Below are 19,697 nucleotides of genomic sequence, written 5' to 3'. Positions count from 1 at the left end.
ATATATTATATATATTATGCTTTTTTATTAACAACATTCAACAACATTTTCTATAACTTCTTTTACAGTAAAATAAAGTGATGGTATTATTGTTGCTGTTGTTTTGTACACGAGGAATATGTCGTCCATATAGTTTACTGGTTAAAATATAAAAATAAAATAAAATACTACTCTCCACTGATGGTGTGCTGATGATATTCTTCACAAGCTCACACAGCAAACGAACAACAATCAACATCAGCAATGAAAACTAATAATGAACATAGAAGAAAAAGAAGAAGAAAAAACAACATAAAAAGAAAAACAAGTTTTGAGCAAATACTAAAAAAATGCCGCTCTCTTAGCAAAACAACATTCATGCTCTCTCTCTCTCTCTGTGTTTCACTCTTTTAATTTGGTTTTATTAAGCTCTCTTCTAGAGTTTTTCTTTATTATTAAATGATCATGAAAAATCAACAAAACTATAATAACAACAACAACGAAACGGTGTTTTTTGTAAAGCCCTAAAGCTAAAATTAAGCAGTTATACAAAAACAACACTAAAAAAGAAAAACAAACAGCTGTATTGAAGTGTGTGTGTGTGTGCATTTTTCTTTAATGAATTGTGGATAAAGTTTTATTAAAACATTATTTAAGACAATTATTGTTAAAAGTTTTTTTTTTGCTAAAAAATTTTAATAAATTTTATGAAATTTGTTATTGTTTTTATAAAAATTGATATTTCAAATATAAAAGAGGAAGAAACAAAACGGAAGTAAACAAATAAATGTTAATGAGTTTGATATAAAAAAAGTTTGATAATTAATAAGCAGCCACCAAATATGGAAAATTAAAGAACCTAAAAACAAGCAAAAAAGTAAAATTTTGGAGAAAGAAAACAATTTAGTCTATTCTAGGCTTAATAAAAAATTTTTTTAATCAAATTTGCTTTTTGAAAAGGTAGGTATTTAGAGAAAAATAGACAAATATCATAAGATTTTGTTAAAAATTAGTAAAAATTAAGGATATTTTAAAAAATTTGCATATGTTTGCATAAATTTCTATAAAAAGTGGTAAAAAATAGTACTTTTTGAAAAAAGCTAAGTAAAAATTTTAAGATTTAGTTAAAAACTAGGAAGGAATTAACACAAGAAAAAAAGATTTTTACTAGAATTTGGGAATTTGAAAAAAAGGTACTAAAAAAGTACTTTTTCTTAAAACAAAGAAAATTAAAGGAAAGGAACAAGTTAAAAATTTTAAGATTTTGATAAAAATAACTAAAATATAAAGATATTTATTAAAATTTAGAAATTTTTACAAAAAATAAAAAAGTAGTAAAAAAAGTACTTTTTTTAAAAAAGGGTAAAAAATTTAAAGAAAAATAAGAAAAAATCATCAGATTTTAAGAAAACAAGAAAATTTAACAACATTTTTAAGTTTTAACCTAAATAAAAACAGTAGTAGAAAAAGTACTTTTTGGCAAAAACATGAAATTCAAGTAAAATTTGTTTAGATAATAAGAATTTAACTAAAATATATGGATTTTTTAAAAAAATAAAATAGTACTAGAAAAAGTACTTTTTTGGCAAAAACATAAAATTTAAATAAAATTTGCTTGGAAACTAAGAAATAAACTAATATAGGTATATGGATTTTTTAGAAAAATAAAATAGTAGTAGAAAAAGTACTTTTTGCAAAAACATAAAATTTAATTAAAATTAGTTTAAAAGTCAAGAAATAAACTAAAATATATGGATTTTTTAGAAAAATAAAATAGTAGTAAAAAAAGTACTTTTTGTTAAAACTCTCTGAAGTTTTTAAGACTAAAGAACATAAAATTTCTTTTAATTTATTACTTTTGTTTGCTGTTTTTTTCCCAGTTTTCTGCACAGAAACATGTTTTGTAATTAATATATTTTTTTTGTGGCAAATGACACATCAGAATTATAAACAAAACAAAAAATATATAAGAACAACAACACAACATACATGTAATAAACAACAAAGTTTAATGTTTACGTTTTTTCAGTTTTTTTGTTTTGCAGGCAGATATTTATAACAATTTCTATTACAAAAAACAATAAATAATAAAAGAAAACAGCAAAAAAAGGTATAGATGATACAGAAACAACAACTACAACAACAAAAAAAACAGTGCAAATCACTCAAGCTTAACGTTACCAGTTCTTAAGCGATGTGTGTAGTAAAGTAAAAAAAAAAGTAACTGAATTTGTGAAAAAAAAACCTGTGACAGGTTGAATAAATACCTTAGTTTTTCTAAACCTACCAAAAGGTAAAAAAATAAGTAGTAAATAAAATAGTAAAAGCAAAAACAATGAAGTAAACTAGTTATGTTTAAATGAATTTTTTGTAATTATTAAAGAAAAAAAAATTAAGAGGAAAAACTAAATGAGAAGAGCTAAAACTTGCATTAATAATTTATAACAATAAAACATTAACAGCAGCAACAGCAACAACAGCAGCAGCAGCTGAAGCAGCAAAAAAATTATGATTAAATCAACAGTTATGTGAAATTAAGCCAAAAATGTATGTAAAACATAAATAAGGGAATAATTAAAAATCGAGTAAAGTAAGAAGAAAAAAAAAAGAGTTAATTAAACTCCCCCCTCCCTCTTGTTGTCTTTTAGACATTCTTAACAAATGATCATTAATATGTGTAATAAATGCTAGAAATGTTAGTTTTAATTAAAATTATGACTGTTTTTTTTTAAGAAATATATTAAAAAAAAGCTTTACATGTTTATGTAAATTATAAAAAAAACATCTGTTTTAAGTTATTTTTTGCCAGCAAATGAAAAAAAATGTATTTTTATATTTAAAATTCCAGCTGCCTGTTTTGTAAGAAAAATTTTGTGATATAAGACCGCAGGAGATAATTTTTAGGCTGAATGCTGCTACAAAAAAAAAAAAAAAACTAACTCATAGCACAATTAAGCAGACAGTCAGCCACAGCCAAGTCCTCCTTGTGCTAAAGCAGCACCAGCCTGTGTGAAGTTAAAGCGACACATTGCAACATGCATTTTGCAAGAAAAAAAAACTGAAAACTGACAAGTACCTACTACTACTTCTGCTTGTTATTATTAGCATTTTTTTAAGGTTAAACTCTTTTTTTGTTGTTGTTATTAACAGGCTCCATTTCTTAGCTTGTTGTTTGGGAGTTAAGAAATAAAAAACACACATGCAAATTTTTATAAAGGAGCCTTATGTTTTTTTTTAAGTTTTTTTGTTATTTAAACATGATTAAGACGATGACCTACGCAAAGCTTGAAAAAGTAGAAAAAAAAAAACAACAACAACAACTACAGCTTAAAAAAGAGAAAAGAAACCAAACTAAACTGTTACTAAAAGAAATTAAGGAAAGCAGATGTTTTATACACAAGTTTTTTCTTTAACAAATTATTGATTTTTTTTTGCTGGATTTTAAATAAAATTTAAGAAAAAACAACTAAACAAAGTTAAAGAAAATATTTATTAAAAAAGTAACTTGAATTTTTGACAAATAGAAAAAATAACAAAAAAGTATTTTTTGAAAAATTTAACAAAAAAGTACTTTTTGAAAATTAGGGGATTTAAAAAAATAATAACAAAATTAAAACAAATATGAAAGATTCTTAAAAATTTCAAATATTTTATACAAAATATAACTATTTTAAGAGGAATTCTACAAAAATTTTTGAAAAACCAAAAAAGTAGTAAAAAAAAGTACTTTTTTCAAAAATTAGGAAAATTAAAAGAAATTTGAAACATTCTTAAAAATTTTTAAACATTTTATACAAAATGTAAAAATTTTAATAGAAATTTACAAAAAATTTGGACAAAACTAAAATAGTAGTAAAAAATAAGTACCTTTTTTAAAAAATAATGTTAAAAACTAAGAAAATTAAGAAAAATGTAAAAGATTGAAGAAAATCTAACAAAATTACAGAAAAATAAAAAAATGGCAAAAAAGTACTTTTTAAAAAATTAGGGAATTTTTCAAAAATAGTACAAATGTGAAAGATTTAACAAGTTTTGTTTTTGAAATTCAATGAAAGTTTAAAAATTACAAGATTTTTATAAAATTTTACAAAAATTTGGGGAAAAACTAAAAAAGTAGTAGAAAAGTACTTTTTGAAATACATTAGGAAATTTATAGTAAAAACTAACAAAATTTGAAAAATGTTTATAAAAATTTTAAAAAACTATAGGAAAAGTAAAAAGTAGCAAAAAAGTACTTTTTAAAAAAATTTTAAAATTCATGAAAAATTAAGTAAATTACTGACAAATTTAGTTAACAAAAAAAGAAAAAATGAAGTAAAAACATACTGTTGTTATAAAAAATTAGAAAATTTATGTTTAAATACAAAGATTAAAAACAAAAACAACATTAAGTAAAAAAGTACTGTTTCTCAAAAATTATGAAATTTATGTTTAAATAAAGAAATTAAGAAAAAATTCAAAAATTCAAAAACAAATTTTACAAAATTAAAAAAAAATAAGGAATATTACTTTTTCAAAAAGTAAAAAAAAATGATTTGGGGAGTACTTTTTCAAAATTATAGATAGGGTAAATGCACCTAATGTCGGCATGACCCAGTAGTCGGCATTTTTTAAATAAAATTGTAAATAAATACGAGAAACAGTACAAATTTATAAAGGTTCCTTCTATATTCGATAGAAAATATGGTGTTTTTGCTCCATGAAATGAGTAAATTTGAGTAGGATGAATAATTTCGTTTCTATTTGACATTATTTAGTGACACCTTTTCAGCTTTTTCAGTATAGTCAGTTTTCTTAAAGAAATATTAGTTTTAGTGCCACCTTAAACAAGTAAATATTAATATTAAATTAAATGATTTATTTGACAAAAATTGGTTTTAATAAAAGAAAACAGTTGAAATATTCATTTTAAAGTGAAAAAGTTATTTAAAAATATATTTTTTTGTAATTTTAATCCCTGCCGCCATTAGGGACAAAATTTTCTATGATTTTCTATTGTCGGCATCGAGGTGCCGACTGCTGGTTATTAAGTTCGAACAAACGTATTCTATAGTCGGCACTTTAAAATTTCTAATTTCTCTATAAAAAATTGGGTATATTATTATGAAAAATTTGTATATAACAATTTTCTCTTCAAAAATTATATGTATACGAGTTATTCTTGTAAAGAAAATTTATGTATGACACTTTTTTCTATAAAAATTTATGTGTACTACAATTTCCTCTATAGAAGATTGATTGTACAAAATTTGTTTCTATAGGGAATTATGTGTATACAATTTTTTCTATAGAAAAATTTAGGTATAACAATTGTTGATACAAAAAAATTATATGTATAACAGTTTTTCTATTAAAAATTGTGTGTATTTGTCTCCTTATACACAATACTTTATATAGAAAATTACTTCAATAATAGCTTTTTCTATAGAAGATTAACATTTTCTCTACAGAATATAATTTTCTATACAAAAAATATGTGTATAACAGTTTTTTTCAATTAAAACTTTTGCATAGTAAAATTTTTCTAACAAAGATTGCTACTCAACTGTTTTTCTACAAAAATCATTATGAGTATAACAGTTTTTTTCTATATTAAATTTCTATTATGACAATTTTTCTTTAGAAAAGTTTTCTTATTATAATATCCTCTACGAAACTTATGTTTAATTTTTTTCCTATAGAAATTGCATATTTTTATACAAAATTTTCTTTAAAAAGCAGTACATATAAGACTTCTCCCTATAAAAAATTACTTTTTTCTCTAACAAAAATTATAATTTTGTAAAGAAATTGCTTGTATATCTCAATTTCTATAGAAAAAAATTTTATTATGTATAATTATTACAATTATATTTATGTTTATAACATATTTTTCTACAGAAAAAACGATATTATTACAGATATTTCTATGGAAAAAAATTTAATTAACCATTTTCTTTGAAAATTGTTATTTAACACTTTTTTCTATATAATTATGCCTTTTTTCCAAACAAAAAATCTACTGCCGACTATAGGGACATTTTTTGCCGTACTTAGGAACACTGGTGCCGACTACTGGAAAATTTGGTGTTTCTAACAAAATTTGCAAATTACTAAAAAATAGTTATTTGTTTTTCAAAAATGTTAAGTGGATCTAAAACTTAACTAAACACATAATTATAATAACTAAAAATCATCTTAATAACATTTTCCGACTCTTTAGGGGAATAGTTTGAAAAAGAGCAAAACGTTAAACTGCCGACTACTGGTACATTTACCCTATTTAAAGAAAATTTCATAGATTTTGTGGCAAAATAAAAAAAGTACTTTTTGAAAAATTTATAAATCAAAGAAATATTTGTTAAAAAGTGATAAATTAAGAAATTCGCAAAGATTTGTGGCAACATAGAAAAAGTACCAAAAAATGTACTTTTTATGAAAATTATCTAAAAATTCAAATTTATGAATTTCAAAATTTAATATAATATTAAATACTTTTTAAATAAAGACAAGTACTTTTGGTAAAATTAACAAAAATACATAAATTTAAGCAAAAAATGTCAATGTAATGAAAAGTATTTTTTGAAGTTATGTAGGTACTTTTTGGAAAATTAACAAAAATTCATAAATTTGAGCCAAACATTTCAATGTAATGAAAAGTACTTTTTTCTACTATGTACATTCAAAATTCTTAAATATTTAAGAATTTTGAGAGTTTTTCTTTAAAATGACAAATTTCTGATTTTTTTTTTTAATTTGAATTTTTCCATTTCAACTATTTTGTACTATTTTTTAAATTATTTTCATTATTTAGTACTTTTTTAAAGGTTAAATTTTGTAAAATTATTAAAGCATGAAGACAGGTTTTACAAATTTGTTAAATTTCTAAAATTTTGGAACAACAAATTTTCAAATTTGTAACTTTTGTTTTTTGGTTAATTACAGGTTGTTGTTTTATTTTTGAGAGGATTTTGAAATCTAAACACATGTTATTATTTTAACTAACAAATCTTGTTATAGAAAAAACCACCCTGTTTTCAAAACTAAATGAAGTGAAACCAGGTTCAATGGTGGTGGATTTTGATGGAAAAGAGCCCTTGAAAATGTGAACAGATCTTGAAAATTTAAGCTATAAATTAAAACTAGAAACCTGATCTTTTACACAAACAAATGTTAACAAAAAAGAATTTTAAGAAAATTGTGAACAAAAAAAGTTTTGAAAACTTACCTCCTGAATAATTAGAGTTAAAGCAACAAAAGCGCTTAATAATAATTTAATCCAATGCATTTTGATTAATTTAGAGAGTTTTTTTTTTTGTTTTTAGGGGGGTTAGGAAGTTAAGAGGGAACTTTTGGGAATCTGATGAATGACACTTGGCTGACGACTTCAGAGATGGGAAAAACTTTAGTAATCCGTGTTTTTCCAAACAATAACTGCAAACTCAGCTGACAGGAATTAAGACGAAAAGTTTATTTTTATACAACACGCCGAGTTTTTTTAAAAAAAGCTACTTTTTTGTTAACAAAAAAAGTAGTAAAAAAAAAACAGTTTTTTGTTATAAACAATAACTTATTTGTTGTTGTATGTTTATGTTTCCTCTATAATAATTATAATAAATATTAATTATTTTTTAATTATTTATATAAGAGAATTATTTATTTTATTGTTGTTATTGTTTAAACATTTTTGTTGTTGTTTTTATTGTTAAAGTAACGTTATTTATTTAAGTAAAATTTATTAAGCAGCAGCACATGTTTTTTGACATTTTGTAATTGCTTTTCTTTAGACTTTTTTTCTTTTCACAACTATTGCTTTTTTATTTTTCTTTTACTTTTTTTGACGTTTAAGTAACGGTATTGCAAAATTACAATTGTCAAATTTTTTACTTTTACTTTTTGCTCTCTTAAATATTTCTTCTTTAGATTTTCTTTTTTTTTTTGGCAAAAAGCACGTTTTTTTATTTTTAAAAAAAGTTTATTTTTTATTTAGCATTTTGTTAAAAAAAATTTTTGTTTAAATAAAACTTCAATACTATTTATTGATCAAGGGAATGCATTTGTTTTAATTATTTTTTCAGTTTTTTTTTTATTTATAACAAAAAAAGTTCTTTTTTTATAACTTTAAATATTTTTTTAAAAATTTTTAAAACCAGCACTTGTGTTAAATTTGCTTTTTATATTTTCTTAAGAAAATTTAAATTACAACTTTATTTTATTAACTAAAATAAAATGTTTAGATTTTTTCTTTTCAAGTTATAATTATTTTGGTGGTTCCACGACCCGACGACGTTTACCACACAAGCTACAATTTAAAACTGCCGCTTTGTTAAGTTCTGTTGACGCTGCTCGGCCACAATAAAATGTTAAAACATGTTTATTTCCCTTAAACACTGTGTAATGTAAATGCATTCGTAAAGATGCGCTCATTCATAAACTATTAACAAACAATAACAACAACAACACCAACAATCCTCTTCATTACGCTCAAATTTTAATGCACTTTGCTTTTGTTATTCGCACAAAAAGAGAAAGAGTATATTCTCTAACACTATAGCTATACTGTTTACACTTTTGCTTTTGTTTGCTGTAACAAAAAAGCAGATGTTTTCTTTTATGCTCTTTCAAATGAGTATATTTTTAGTTACTCTCTTTTAAATTCTCTCATCATTGCTTTTCTTTCTCTCTCTCTCATGCTCTCTTTGTTTTTGTTTAGCTTTGTGGATTTTATTCATTTTTTCTTTTCTTTCATTGAATAAATATAAAATGAATTGTGTGTTGTTGCTTTTTAATTAAATGTTGTGGATGTTAATTGAGTGTGTTCGTTGCTGTTGTTGTTGTTACTTAAGCCGGCTGTTTGTTAGCAATTGTTAGTGTAATTCCTGTTTGTTTGTTGTTTTCCTCTATATCCCAAATAGTAATGTCTTTTTCGGCTTTTTCCTCAAATAAATGAGTGAAAATTCAAAATTTCCCCTAACTTCTAAATAGGAAAACTTACTCAAGGATTAGTTTAAGGCACTATTTTCAACAAAGTGGAAACTATTTTTGTAGGAGTTGTAAAATCTAAGTGAGGGAGGTTTTTCTTTAAAATGATATTCATAAAAAACACTCACTCCAATACTATGAACAAATTATCTTCAAGAACAACAAAATTCTTTTAGAAAATTTCTTCAAAACATAAAATCTATGTTGAGAAAGGTTCTCCAAAAACAAACAACGGCTAAATTTTGAGATATTTAAATTTACATTAAACATGATTTTAATAAAACAAAATGTTTTACAATAAAGTTTTTGAAAATGTATTTTTAAATAGTCTGAAAATAGGCCGATTTTTAAGGAACCAACAAAGTTATAATTCGTTTCTGCAAATTATTGCATTTAGAAATGTTTTGAATTATTCCCTTCAAGACAAAAACACCATGTAATTAATATATTAAAATTGTCTAGAGACTCAAAGCATAGATCCATTCAAATGTTTTAGACGGAGACTAAAATATACTCTTCTTAAAGTTTAAGCTAAGCTTTGAATTCGAGTCTCAACTAAGAATCTTTTAACTTTATCAACATTTTGAAATAATGTTAAAGTTTGAAACCCCCAACCATTTTTCACAATATTCAAGACGTTATAAAAGAGCGAAAGTAACTTTATTTATAAAATTTGTTATATCATCTGAAAGCTCTAGCTATTAGCTTTACAGTGAAAAATTCGTTTAACATGTACTATTTCTATCTACTTTTCTAATATATCTTAATTCTCAAGTGAATTTCTATGAAACACATAGGATTTTGTAACTTGGTGCTGAGAATTATTTGATCTTTGAATAACTAACTGATCTATGAAAAATTGTCTAAAGAAAACTCTGTCCAACTAAGACACTTTTTTTATACGAAAACTGTACTTTTCTATATGAAAATTACAGTTTCACATTTCTATACGGAAACTTCTAAAGAACATATTTTTTATATAAAAACTATCTAAAGAAGACACTCTTCTATAAGAAAACTGTATAAAGGATAAACTTTTCAATGAGAAATCTGTCTAAAGAGACACCTTTTTATATAATAACTGTCTTAGAAAATACTTTTTTATATGAAAACTGTTGAAAGATGACAGTTTTCTATACCGTACTTAGAAGACACTTTACTTTACGAGAACTATCCAAAGAAGACACATCTCTATACAAAAACTGTCTTAAGAAGACACTTTTCTATACGAAAACTGTCTTAAGAAGACACGAAAACTTAAGATACGAAAACTATCTTAAGAAGACACTTTACTATACGAAAACTGTCTTAAGAAGACACTTTTCTATACGAAAACTGTCTTAAGAAGACACTTTTCTATACGAAAACTGTCTTAAGAAGACACTTTTCTATACGAAAACTGTCTTAAGAAGACACTTTTCTATACGAAAACTGTCTTAAGAAGACACTTTTCTATACGAAAACTGTTTTAAGAAGATACTTTTCTATATGTAAACTACAATATATATCTATTAAACAAGAATTCTATACGAAAACTGCTTCAAAAGGACATGTTTTCATATGAAAACTTTATAAAGAATATACTTTTTTATATTAAACTATTTTAAGAAGACACTTTTCTATATGAACACTGTCTTATAAAGAAATTGTATTCGAAAATGAGTTCAAGAATTCACATGATATATCATCTGTACTCCAAATAATATTTTTTAATATTATTAGTAAAAACTTTATTCGCCACTTCCAAAGGCAAATAATTTAGATCATTTAAAAGATTGCAATTTTTAGTTGATCACAATAAAACTACTTTTAATAACCTTTTTAATTGTTTTTCTTTTACTTAAATTATACAATTTTGCTCATTTTTTATTTTAACCCCGTAACGAAGTGTTCGTTATTATTTGCATATCATTCTACATTCTTTTTGTCACCTTCTCCCCCTTCCTTTCATTATTCTCTTCTTTTTTGATTTGCTAATAATGTTAAACTAGCATTTATAATCCTTTTATTTCTGTTTTGCATATACTTTACAAATATCCTTTATCCTTTTTTAAGGAATACCAAAAAAAAAAAAAAAAACAGCAAAGTAAAGCAAGGGTTGTATTTGAACCCTAAACAGGAAATTAAATACAAAAGGATTTGCACATTATTATTGTTATTTGTATTACATATTGTTGTTGCTATTTCTTTAAACTTTTGAGTGATTTGAATAATGTGTTTGTTGTAGTTTTGTTGATTAAAAAAAAAAAAAAAATGAAACGTACATATTTATGAAAAGAAATTTGTATGATTTTGAAAAAAGTGCGTTTAAGAACAATTTGGCGCCAAAAGTATCTTCTTAAGACAGTTTTCATATAGAAAAGTGTCTTCTTAATACATTTTTCATATAGAAAAGTGTCTTCTTAAGACAGTTTTCATATAGAAAAGTGTCTTCTTAAGACAGTTTTCATATAGAATAGTATCTTCTTAAGACAGTTTTCATAAAGAAAAGTATCTTCTTAAGACAGTTTTCATATAGAAAAGTGTCAGTTTTCATATAGAAAAGTGTCTACTTAAGACAGTTTCCATATAGAAAAGTGTCTTCTTAAGACAGTTTTCAAATAGAAAAGTGTCTTCTTAAGACAGATTTCGTATAGAAAATTGTCTTGTAAGACAGTTTTCATATAGAAATGCGACTTCTTAAGATAGTTTTAATATAAAAGAGTATCTTCTTAAGACAGTTTTCATATAGAAAAGTGTCTTCTTATGACAGTTTTCATATAGAAATGTGTCTTCTTAAGACAGTTTTCATATAGAAAAGTGTCTTCTTAAGACAGTTTTCGTATAGAAAAGTGTATTCTTAAGACAATTTTCGTATAGAAAAGTGTATTCTTAAGACAATTTCATATATAAAAGTGTATTCTTAAGACAGTTTTCATATATAAAAGTGTCTTCTTAAGATAGTTTTCATATAGAAAAGTGTCTTCTTAAGACAGTTTTCATATAGAAAAGTGTCTTCTTAAGACAGTTTTCGTATAGAAAAGTATTTCATATAGAAAAGTGTGTTCTTAAGAAATTTTTCGTATATAAAAGTTATAAATTGATTCATTTGTTTGTTATTTTAATTCTTAATAAAAAGACCTTGAAAAATATTTAATATTTGCTGTTTATCTTTTCATAAAAAAGTCCTTGAAATTTGTTCTGCATTCACCTATAAGAACATACATTTCCTTTTGACATCCTAATTCTGGGAATTCTATGAAGAAAAAGAGAATTTAAATAAATTTCAAATGATTTAAATCAAATTTATATCTTTCCATATGACTGAAAAGAAGCAACAGCTACCGCACTTGTAGTTTAATATTTATTTCATATGAAATGTCCTTTTTTTTTTTGCTCAACTTGCTCACAAGGCATCCTTTCTGTTGTTGTTGTTTTTTTTTGCGATAATTTATGGCCCCGAACAACTGAACTGTTTCATATTTCAAATTGTAATCCATAGTGTTTTTATGCTTTTTTCATTCTTTTTTTCCATACAAATCCTTGCTAGAAAAAAATACTTTTTTAAAAAAGCGGAAATGTCCACAAGAGCAGTAAAAAGGAAAGAAAAAAAAATGTTGAAAAAGAAAACAGGAACAAAAAATCATAAAAAAACTGAAATGTTTATACAAGAGTACATACTAAATATGGAAAAAACAACCTGCTGCATGTTGCAAGCACAAATACTTGCCTTAAAATAACACAGACAGACACACACTTAAAAAACACTTGAAATTGAGTAAATCCACCAGGACTCTCGAAGGACATACGAAAACATTAAAAGAACATAAACACACACTTATACAAACAGCTTTTGGCAGTAGAGAGACTTATAAAAAAAACAAAAACAATAAAAACTTATCGTACTTACGTTCCTCATGGACATTCGTTTAGAACTTGTGTAAATGATAAATGTTTGTTAGTATGGATGCATGTATGTATGAATGTGTGATGGTAGCAGATACAAGTGTTTTTTTTTTTTTTTTTGTAGTGGAAATGTTAGTATTTTGTTGTTTTTGTATTTACTAAGCGTCCGCATGTGAAATTTAAACAAAAACCGGAAGTAGACTCCAAGTGCAAATAAAGGATCTGCTGTTTCTTTTTTCTGTTCATTTCTTTCATGATTTTGTTGTTTTGTTTGCAAACGACACTGACGCTTGATGATGCGTAGCCGTGCTTTTTTTATTATAGAGAAATTTTAATATTCTGTTTTTTATCTAATATTTCTTTGAATTCATTTCATTTGATTTAAATCAAGTAAACGGAAGCTGTATACAAGGATTTCCTAGAATTTCCCACGATTTATACGCGCGTTATGCACACGTTTCCGTTTTAAATATTTTTTTCATGCGAATAAATTCGTAAGATAATACTTTGTCTATGCTAAAAAGGATGAATAAATTTATTTTAAAAGGATTTAAGTTTCCAAGAATTGTACTAAAGGAATACCAGGATATAAAATACAGATCATGTTGAAAGTTTGAATGAGATATAATGAAGAAATTTTTCTATATGAAAAGTTTCTGATGAAGACACCTTTCTATACGAAAACTGTCTTAAGAAGACACCTTTCTATACGAAAACTGTCTTAAGAAGACACCTTTCTATACGAAAACTGTCTTAAGAAGACACCTTTCTATACGAAAACTGTCTTAAGAAGACACTTTTCTATACGAATACTGTCTTAAGAAGACACTTTTCTATACGAAAACTGTCTTAAGAAGACACTTTTCTATACGAAAACTGTCTTAAGAAGACACTTTTCTATACGAAAACTGTCTTAAGAAGACACTTTTCTATACGAAAACTGTCTTAAGAAGACACTTTTCTATACGAAAACTGTCTTAAGAAGACACTTTTCTATACGAAAACTGTCTTAAGAAGACACTTTTCTATATGAAAACTGTCTTAAGAACACACTTTTCTATATGAAAACTGTCTTAAGAAGACGCTTTTCTATACGAAAACTGTCTTAAGAAGACACTTTTCTATACGAAAACTGTCTTAAGAAGACACTTTTCTATACGAAAACTGTCTTAAGAAGACACTTTTCTATACGAAAACTGTCTTAAGAAGACACTTTTCTATACGAAAACTGTCTAAAGAAGACACTTTTCTATACGAAAACTGTCTTAAGAAGACACTTTTCTATACGAAAACTGTCTTAAGAAGACACTTTTCTATACTGTCTTAAGAAGACATTTTTCTATACAAAAACTGTCTTAAGAAGACACTTTTCTATACGAAAACTGTCTTAAGAAGACACTTTTCTATACGAAAACTGTCTTAAAAAGACACTTTTCTATACGAAAACTGTCTTAAAAAGACACTTTTCTATACGAAAACTGTCTTAAAAAGACACTTTTCTATATGAAAACTGTCTTAAGAAGACACTTTTCTATATGAAAACATTCTTAAGAAGACACTTTTCTATACGAAAACTGTCTTAAGAAGACACTTTTTTCTATACGAATACTGTCTTAAGAAGACACTTTTCTATACGAAAACTGTCTTAAGAAGACGCTTTTCTATACAAATTTGTCGTAAGAACCAGCTTTTCTATACGAAAACTATCTTAAGAAGACACTTTTCTATGCGAAAACTATCTTAAGAAGACACTTTTCTATACAAAAACTGTTTTAAGAAGATGCTTTTCTTTCTTAAGAACACAATTTTCTTTACGAAACCAAATAACAGCCAAAAACCCTCCATCTCGAGCTTTACAGGTTCAGAGACCTCTAATCTTAGTGAGGCTCCTGCTTAGCCTTACTAATTTCGAGCCCCAACCATTAGGAGATGATCCTTTACGACTTTATTAAACGATCTTCTGGCAGAAATTATCGTTGTAGTTGCAGGACTTGGAGTGGTTTTATTATCTGCAACCGTTCTTTTTTTCGTGATTTAAGTTCTTCCGTCTGTAAAAGCTTTCGCTTGGGTATTGGTGGTCATCCAATTGTTTTTGGTCTTTTTTCCTTTTTTTGTGTCCCCAGCCTTGGCATCGGATTGAGGAGAAGCTGCGAGCTGCCTTAAAAAATTTTCTTTATGAAATCAGTTTTAAAAACTTTTACAATTTTCAATAATTTCCCACGTTTCTTACATGATATCTACTTCCGTTTTCCAAAGGGAATCCTTTATTCTTTCACACAGGTTTTAAAAGAAAACACTAGAAGAAAACACCCACACTATAAACTCTTATTTAAAATGTAGATATTTTGCACTAATACACCTGATTAACTTCCGGAAATTTTCAAAATAAAAATTTTCCCACAGTCAAAGGAAAACACCCTTAATATTTAAAAAAAATCATATATTAAATCAAATAAAAGAACATATTCAACCTGTTAGAGATTGAAACAGATTTGAGCAAAGAACATCAAGAACAACACAACAAGATGCTCAAACAAACAGATAAATAAACAAAACATATGTAGATATTTATTATTGGCAACAACTTCCGTTCCCAGGATCTTCTCAGCAACCATTAAAAAAGAGATCCTTAAAGGTATCTGCTGCAAGTAGTAGAGGGTGTAACCAACTGCTGCCAATTAAATAGTAGCAAAATCTTTATGAGAAACATATAAAAATTATGTTTTTTACAAATGAAACACACAAATCTAAATGCTATCGTGAAAAAAGGATAATCACAGAATGATTGTAAAACAATAATATTTTAAATAACGGCAAACTGTTAACATATGTTAACAAACGTAAAGAGCTGTGAGAAAATTTCTAGGCCAAAAGGAAAGCAAAGACCTAAAATAAAGAAATTCACACGAATATGCAAAAATACTCAAACGTACAAGTATTCTTTAAACAGCAAGTCCTTCAAAAAATCACACAGATATTGAAATTACAATCTTGAATATCTTCTACTCAAAATAAAATATAATAATCCTTGAAATAAACATTTTGAAATGTTCTAAAGCATCTGTTGGACAAAATACATTGAATTTTGAAATTAACGAAATGAAACGCCAGAAACATGCAACAATATTTATTGTTGGTGTTTTTTTTTACGAGAACGTTAAAAACACCAGCATCTTTATTTTAACACATTTACGAGCATCACTGTCATGAGAAAAATTTCCATCATGCACCTTTCTTTCTTTTTGTCTTACAATTCATTTCGTTTCATTTTAAAACAAGTAGTTTCTTTACTTTAAAATTTTCAAAACATATTTTTTTCTACAAGGATTTGTTATTTCAAAGATTTAATTTTCATTTCTTTTGTGGCTTGTTGTACATAAACAATCTTCTTCTGTCTTTAAAAACTACAAGAACAAGAAAAATTTCTAGAAGTTCTCATCGTCTAGATTTAACAAGTACAACCAACATCTTGTTATAAAAGTACCTGCTGTTATTTCATCCAACCATCTATCTATTCATGTTTCCATAATAATTCTTTCATTTCAAATCTGTTTGTGTGCTAGTGTAAGGATTTTGCATTTTAACATGTCCTTGTGGGAAAATATATTTTCCCAGTTTTTCCTTTATTTGTTTCAACATTCTTTACTCAACAGTTTTTCTGTTTTTGTACAGCAAGTGTCACATAGTTTTTTTGCTGCTGCTGCGCGCATTTACTTACAGTTGTTGTAGTGTGTGTCTGTGTGTGTGTCTGTACAACATTTGCATCCTGTTGAAAAGATTTTTCATTTTCCTTTTGCCATTTCAAATATGTGGGAATATTTTCTATTTTGTGTTTCTTTTTATGTGTTTCACATTTTAACATGGGAAAATTTTATAAAATTCACCTGCTACTTTCGTTTAAATCGGAAGAAATTATATGTTTCTTTTAGAAAAATGTTGTGTTTCTTTTTATTTTTATAAAAGAGAAAATAGTGAAGGTGAATTGTGCTGTGGCATAATTTTATTTATAAATCAGTCTAGCGATTAGTGACTAAAATTTTGAGCAATCTTTATTTGATCTTAGGATTTAGAAAAAAGTAGATGAGATAATAGAAACATTACTCTAGGCTATAATGTAGTCGATACTATCGACCTTAACATACTCTAGAATATATTTTAGTCCATACTCTCAACTATAATATAATAAATTGTACAGTCGTCTCTAAACTATAATAAAGTTTAAACGCGCTATACTCTTGACTATCATATAATCGAAACTCTCAACTAATATATAGTCGATACACTTGACTATAACATAGTCGATACACTCGACTATAATATAGTCAATACACTCGACTATAATATAATCGATACACTTGACTAAAATAGTCGATATTCTCGACTATTATATTGACGACACTCCGACTATAATATAGTTGATACACTCAACTATAATATGGTCGATACTATAGTTGATACATTCCACATAATATGGACGATAAAATCGACTTTAACATAGTCGATACTCTCGACTATAATATAGTCGATACTCTCGATTAAAATAGTCGATACTTCCAACTGTAATAGAGTAGATACTCTCGACTATAATATAGTCGATACACTCGACTAAAATAGTCGATATTCTCGACTATTATGTAGATGACACTCTCGATTATAATATAGTTGAACACTCAACTATAATATGGTCGATACTCGACTATAATATAATCGATGCTCTGGATTATAACATAGTTGAAACTCTCGACAGAAATCTTTAATCTAATCTCTATAATACAGCCGATGCTCTTGAGTATAATGTAGTCGATTCTCTCGACTATAATATAGTCTATAGTTGATTGTATCGACTATGTCGAGAGTATCGACTATATTATAAAGTCGACTATAATATAGTCGATACAATAGACTATAATATAGTCGATACAATAGACTATAATATAGTCGATACACTCGACTAAAGTAGTCGATACTCTCGACTGTAATAAAGTATATACTCTCGATATAATTTAGTAGATACTCTTGACTATAATATGGTCGATACTATTCACTATAATGTAGCCGATATTCTATACACTCGACTAAAATAGTCGATATTCCCAACTATAATATAGTCAACACTCTAGACTATAAAATGGTCAACACTCTCGACTATAATATAGCCAACACTCACGACGATAATATAATCGATACTCTAGACTATAATATTGCCGATATTTTCGACTGCAGTATAGCCATTACTCTCGACTATAGTGGATGCTATAGTATAGTCTATTCTCTCGACTATACTATGTTCAGACTATAGTAATTGAGTAATTAAATGTGATAATAAAAATATGTTTGTTTTTTCATTCTCCTTCATGTCAATGAAAGCAATATTTGATTGAAATTTAAAAAAGAACTGATAAAAAGTTTATAACTATAAATTAAAAAAAAACATAAGGGTTTGGAAAAACTGTGAAAAAACAAACAAGACTTTAGTTTATAAACAAAACACCACAAATAAACCCGCATGTAAAAATTTTTGCGCTCTTTAATTTCCATAAAGTTTAAACAAGTTAGTTTTTTACTTCTACATCAAGCAAAAGTAAATTTAACAAATAATGGGAATTTTTTTCTAGAAAAATACAACAAAATTTTCACTAATAATAAAGTAAAAAAAATATAACATTTGTAAAGCTCACGTGTGCAGTGTATGGGCTAAAAGTGATGTTTGCTTTGGAGCCTCCAACTGGCAACAGGTTGTGGTCAGCAGCATAAACTTATATTCATGTTGGTGAGCAAAACAACAACGTCATCAACACTGGATATTCTTAAACTAAATGTTTTAAAATAGAAAAATATGCAAAGTACTCAAGGTTTATTTTTTATTAATGCTTTTTATATATTAAATTTACAAAATATTTTGTGTCAAAGACACGCGCCTAAAATGTTTATTATGTCTTTGCGGCCAACAAGGAAATCAGGATTATTGATCAAGGTGTATGAGAAGGGGGGTTTAAGAATTTGAAAGATTATGGTAATATGAAAAATATATGTTCAAATAATAAGAAAACATAAAAATAGTCATAAAAAATATTTATGCCAAATACTTTTTGTACAGGAAAAAGGTAAGAAATTTGGAGTTGCTGCATAAAAAAATATACAAGCAGAGTTTTGTTTTGGAGTTAAACATGGTTGTCTTTAACGCAGAGCCAAAGTTAACAAGGCCCAACAACTAACAAACAAACCAAACACCAAATGTTGCAAAGTGCAATGGCTTCTTTTGCAAGCAGCCGACCGACCAACCGACTCGATTCGACTTGGTTTGTTTTTTACCAAAAAAAAACTTAAAAAGTTACCAAAAAAAAAACAGAACTTCAAATTAACTTGACCATATAGTCAGTTTAAGTCAGGCATAGAGTGAAAGATGTTCTTCGGTTTTTTTTTAAATTTTTTTCCTTAAATTGTTTTTGTTGCTGTATTTGCACAAAGCATATTTCAAATTTATTATACATGTTGTTTTTAATTTTAGTTGTTGTATTTTTTTTGCCTGGTTTTTACTTATTTTTGGATACTTGTGCAGCCTGTGCTTGAAGTTGGAGTTGTATGTTTCTTTTTTTTGGTTTCATACTTTTTTATTGACTGACTGGCTTGACCGTCTGACTGTGTTGGCTGTTTGGATACACAACACGTACGCAACAGTTTTTAATATTTTTTACGTGCTGCATGCAGCAGGTTTCCCAAAATATATATAAACTAAAGTTTAAACATCGTACAACAACAGCAGCAGCTTTTTTGCAGTTTGTTTCAAAAAGTATCCATCCATCCACTTTTAAAACAAAAGAACTTTGTTAGCACGCAAAAAGAAAATGAGTGAAAAAAGTTTCAAAGGAAAA

General features: G+C 26.2%; 1 protein-coding gene across 1 annotated transcript in view; it reads right to left on the bottom strand.

Moving 5' to 3' along the window:
- Window positions 1-7,548, bottom strand: part of LOC111678722 (neurogenic locus protein delta) — a 29,712-nt gene extending 22,164 nt beyond the window's left edge. Inside the window, exon 1 of the mRNA XM_023440139.2 lies at window positions 7,187-7,548. Within this exon, the coding sequence (XP_023295907.1) occupies window positions 7,187-7,246 (60 nt within the window). The 5' untranslated portion in view covers window positions 7,247-7,548. The remainder of the gene's footprint in view (window positions 1-7,186) is intronic.
- Between the last annotated feature and the right edge of the window lie 12,149 nt (window positions 7,549-19,697).

The sequence above is a fragment of the Lucilia cuprina genome, chromosome 4 (genome assembly GCF_022045245.1).
Source record: "Lucilia cuprina isolate Lc7/37 chromosome 4, ASM2204524v1, whole genome shotgun sequence".
Lineage (NCBI taxonomy): Eukaryota > Metazoa > Arthropoda > Insecta > Diptera > Calliphoridae > Lucilia > Lucilia cuprina.
The sequence above is the reverse complement of the archived record's forward strand: the minus strand, read 5'-3'. Positions and strand labels throughout refer to the sequence as shown.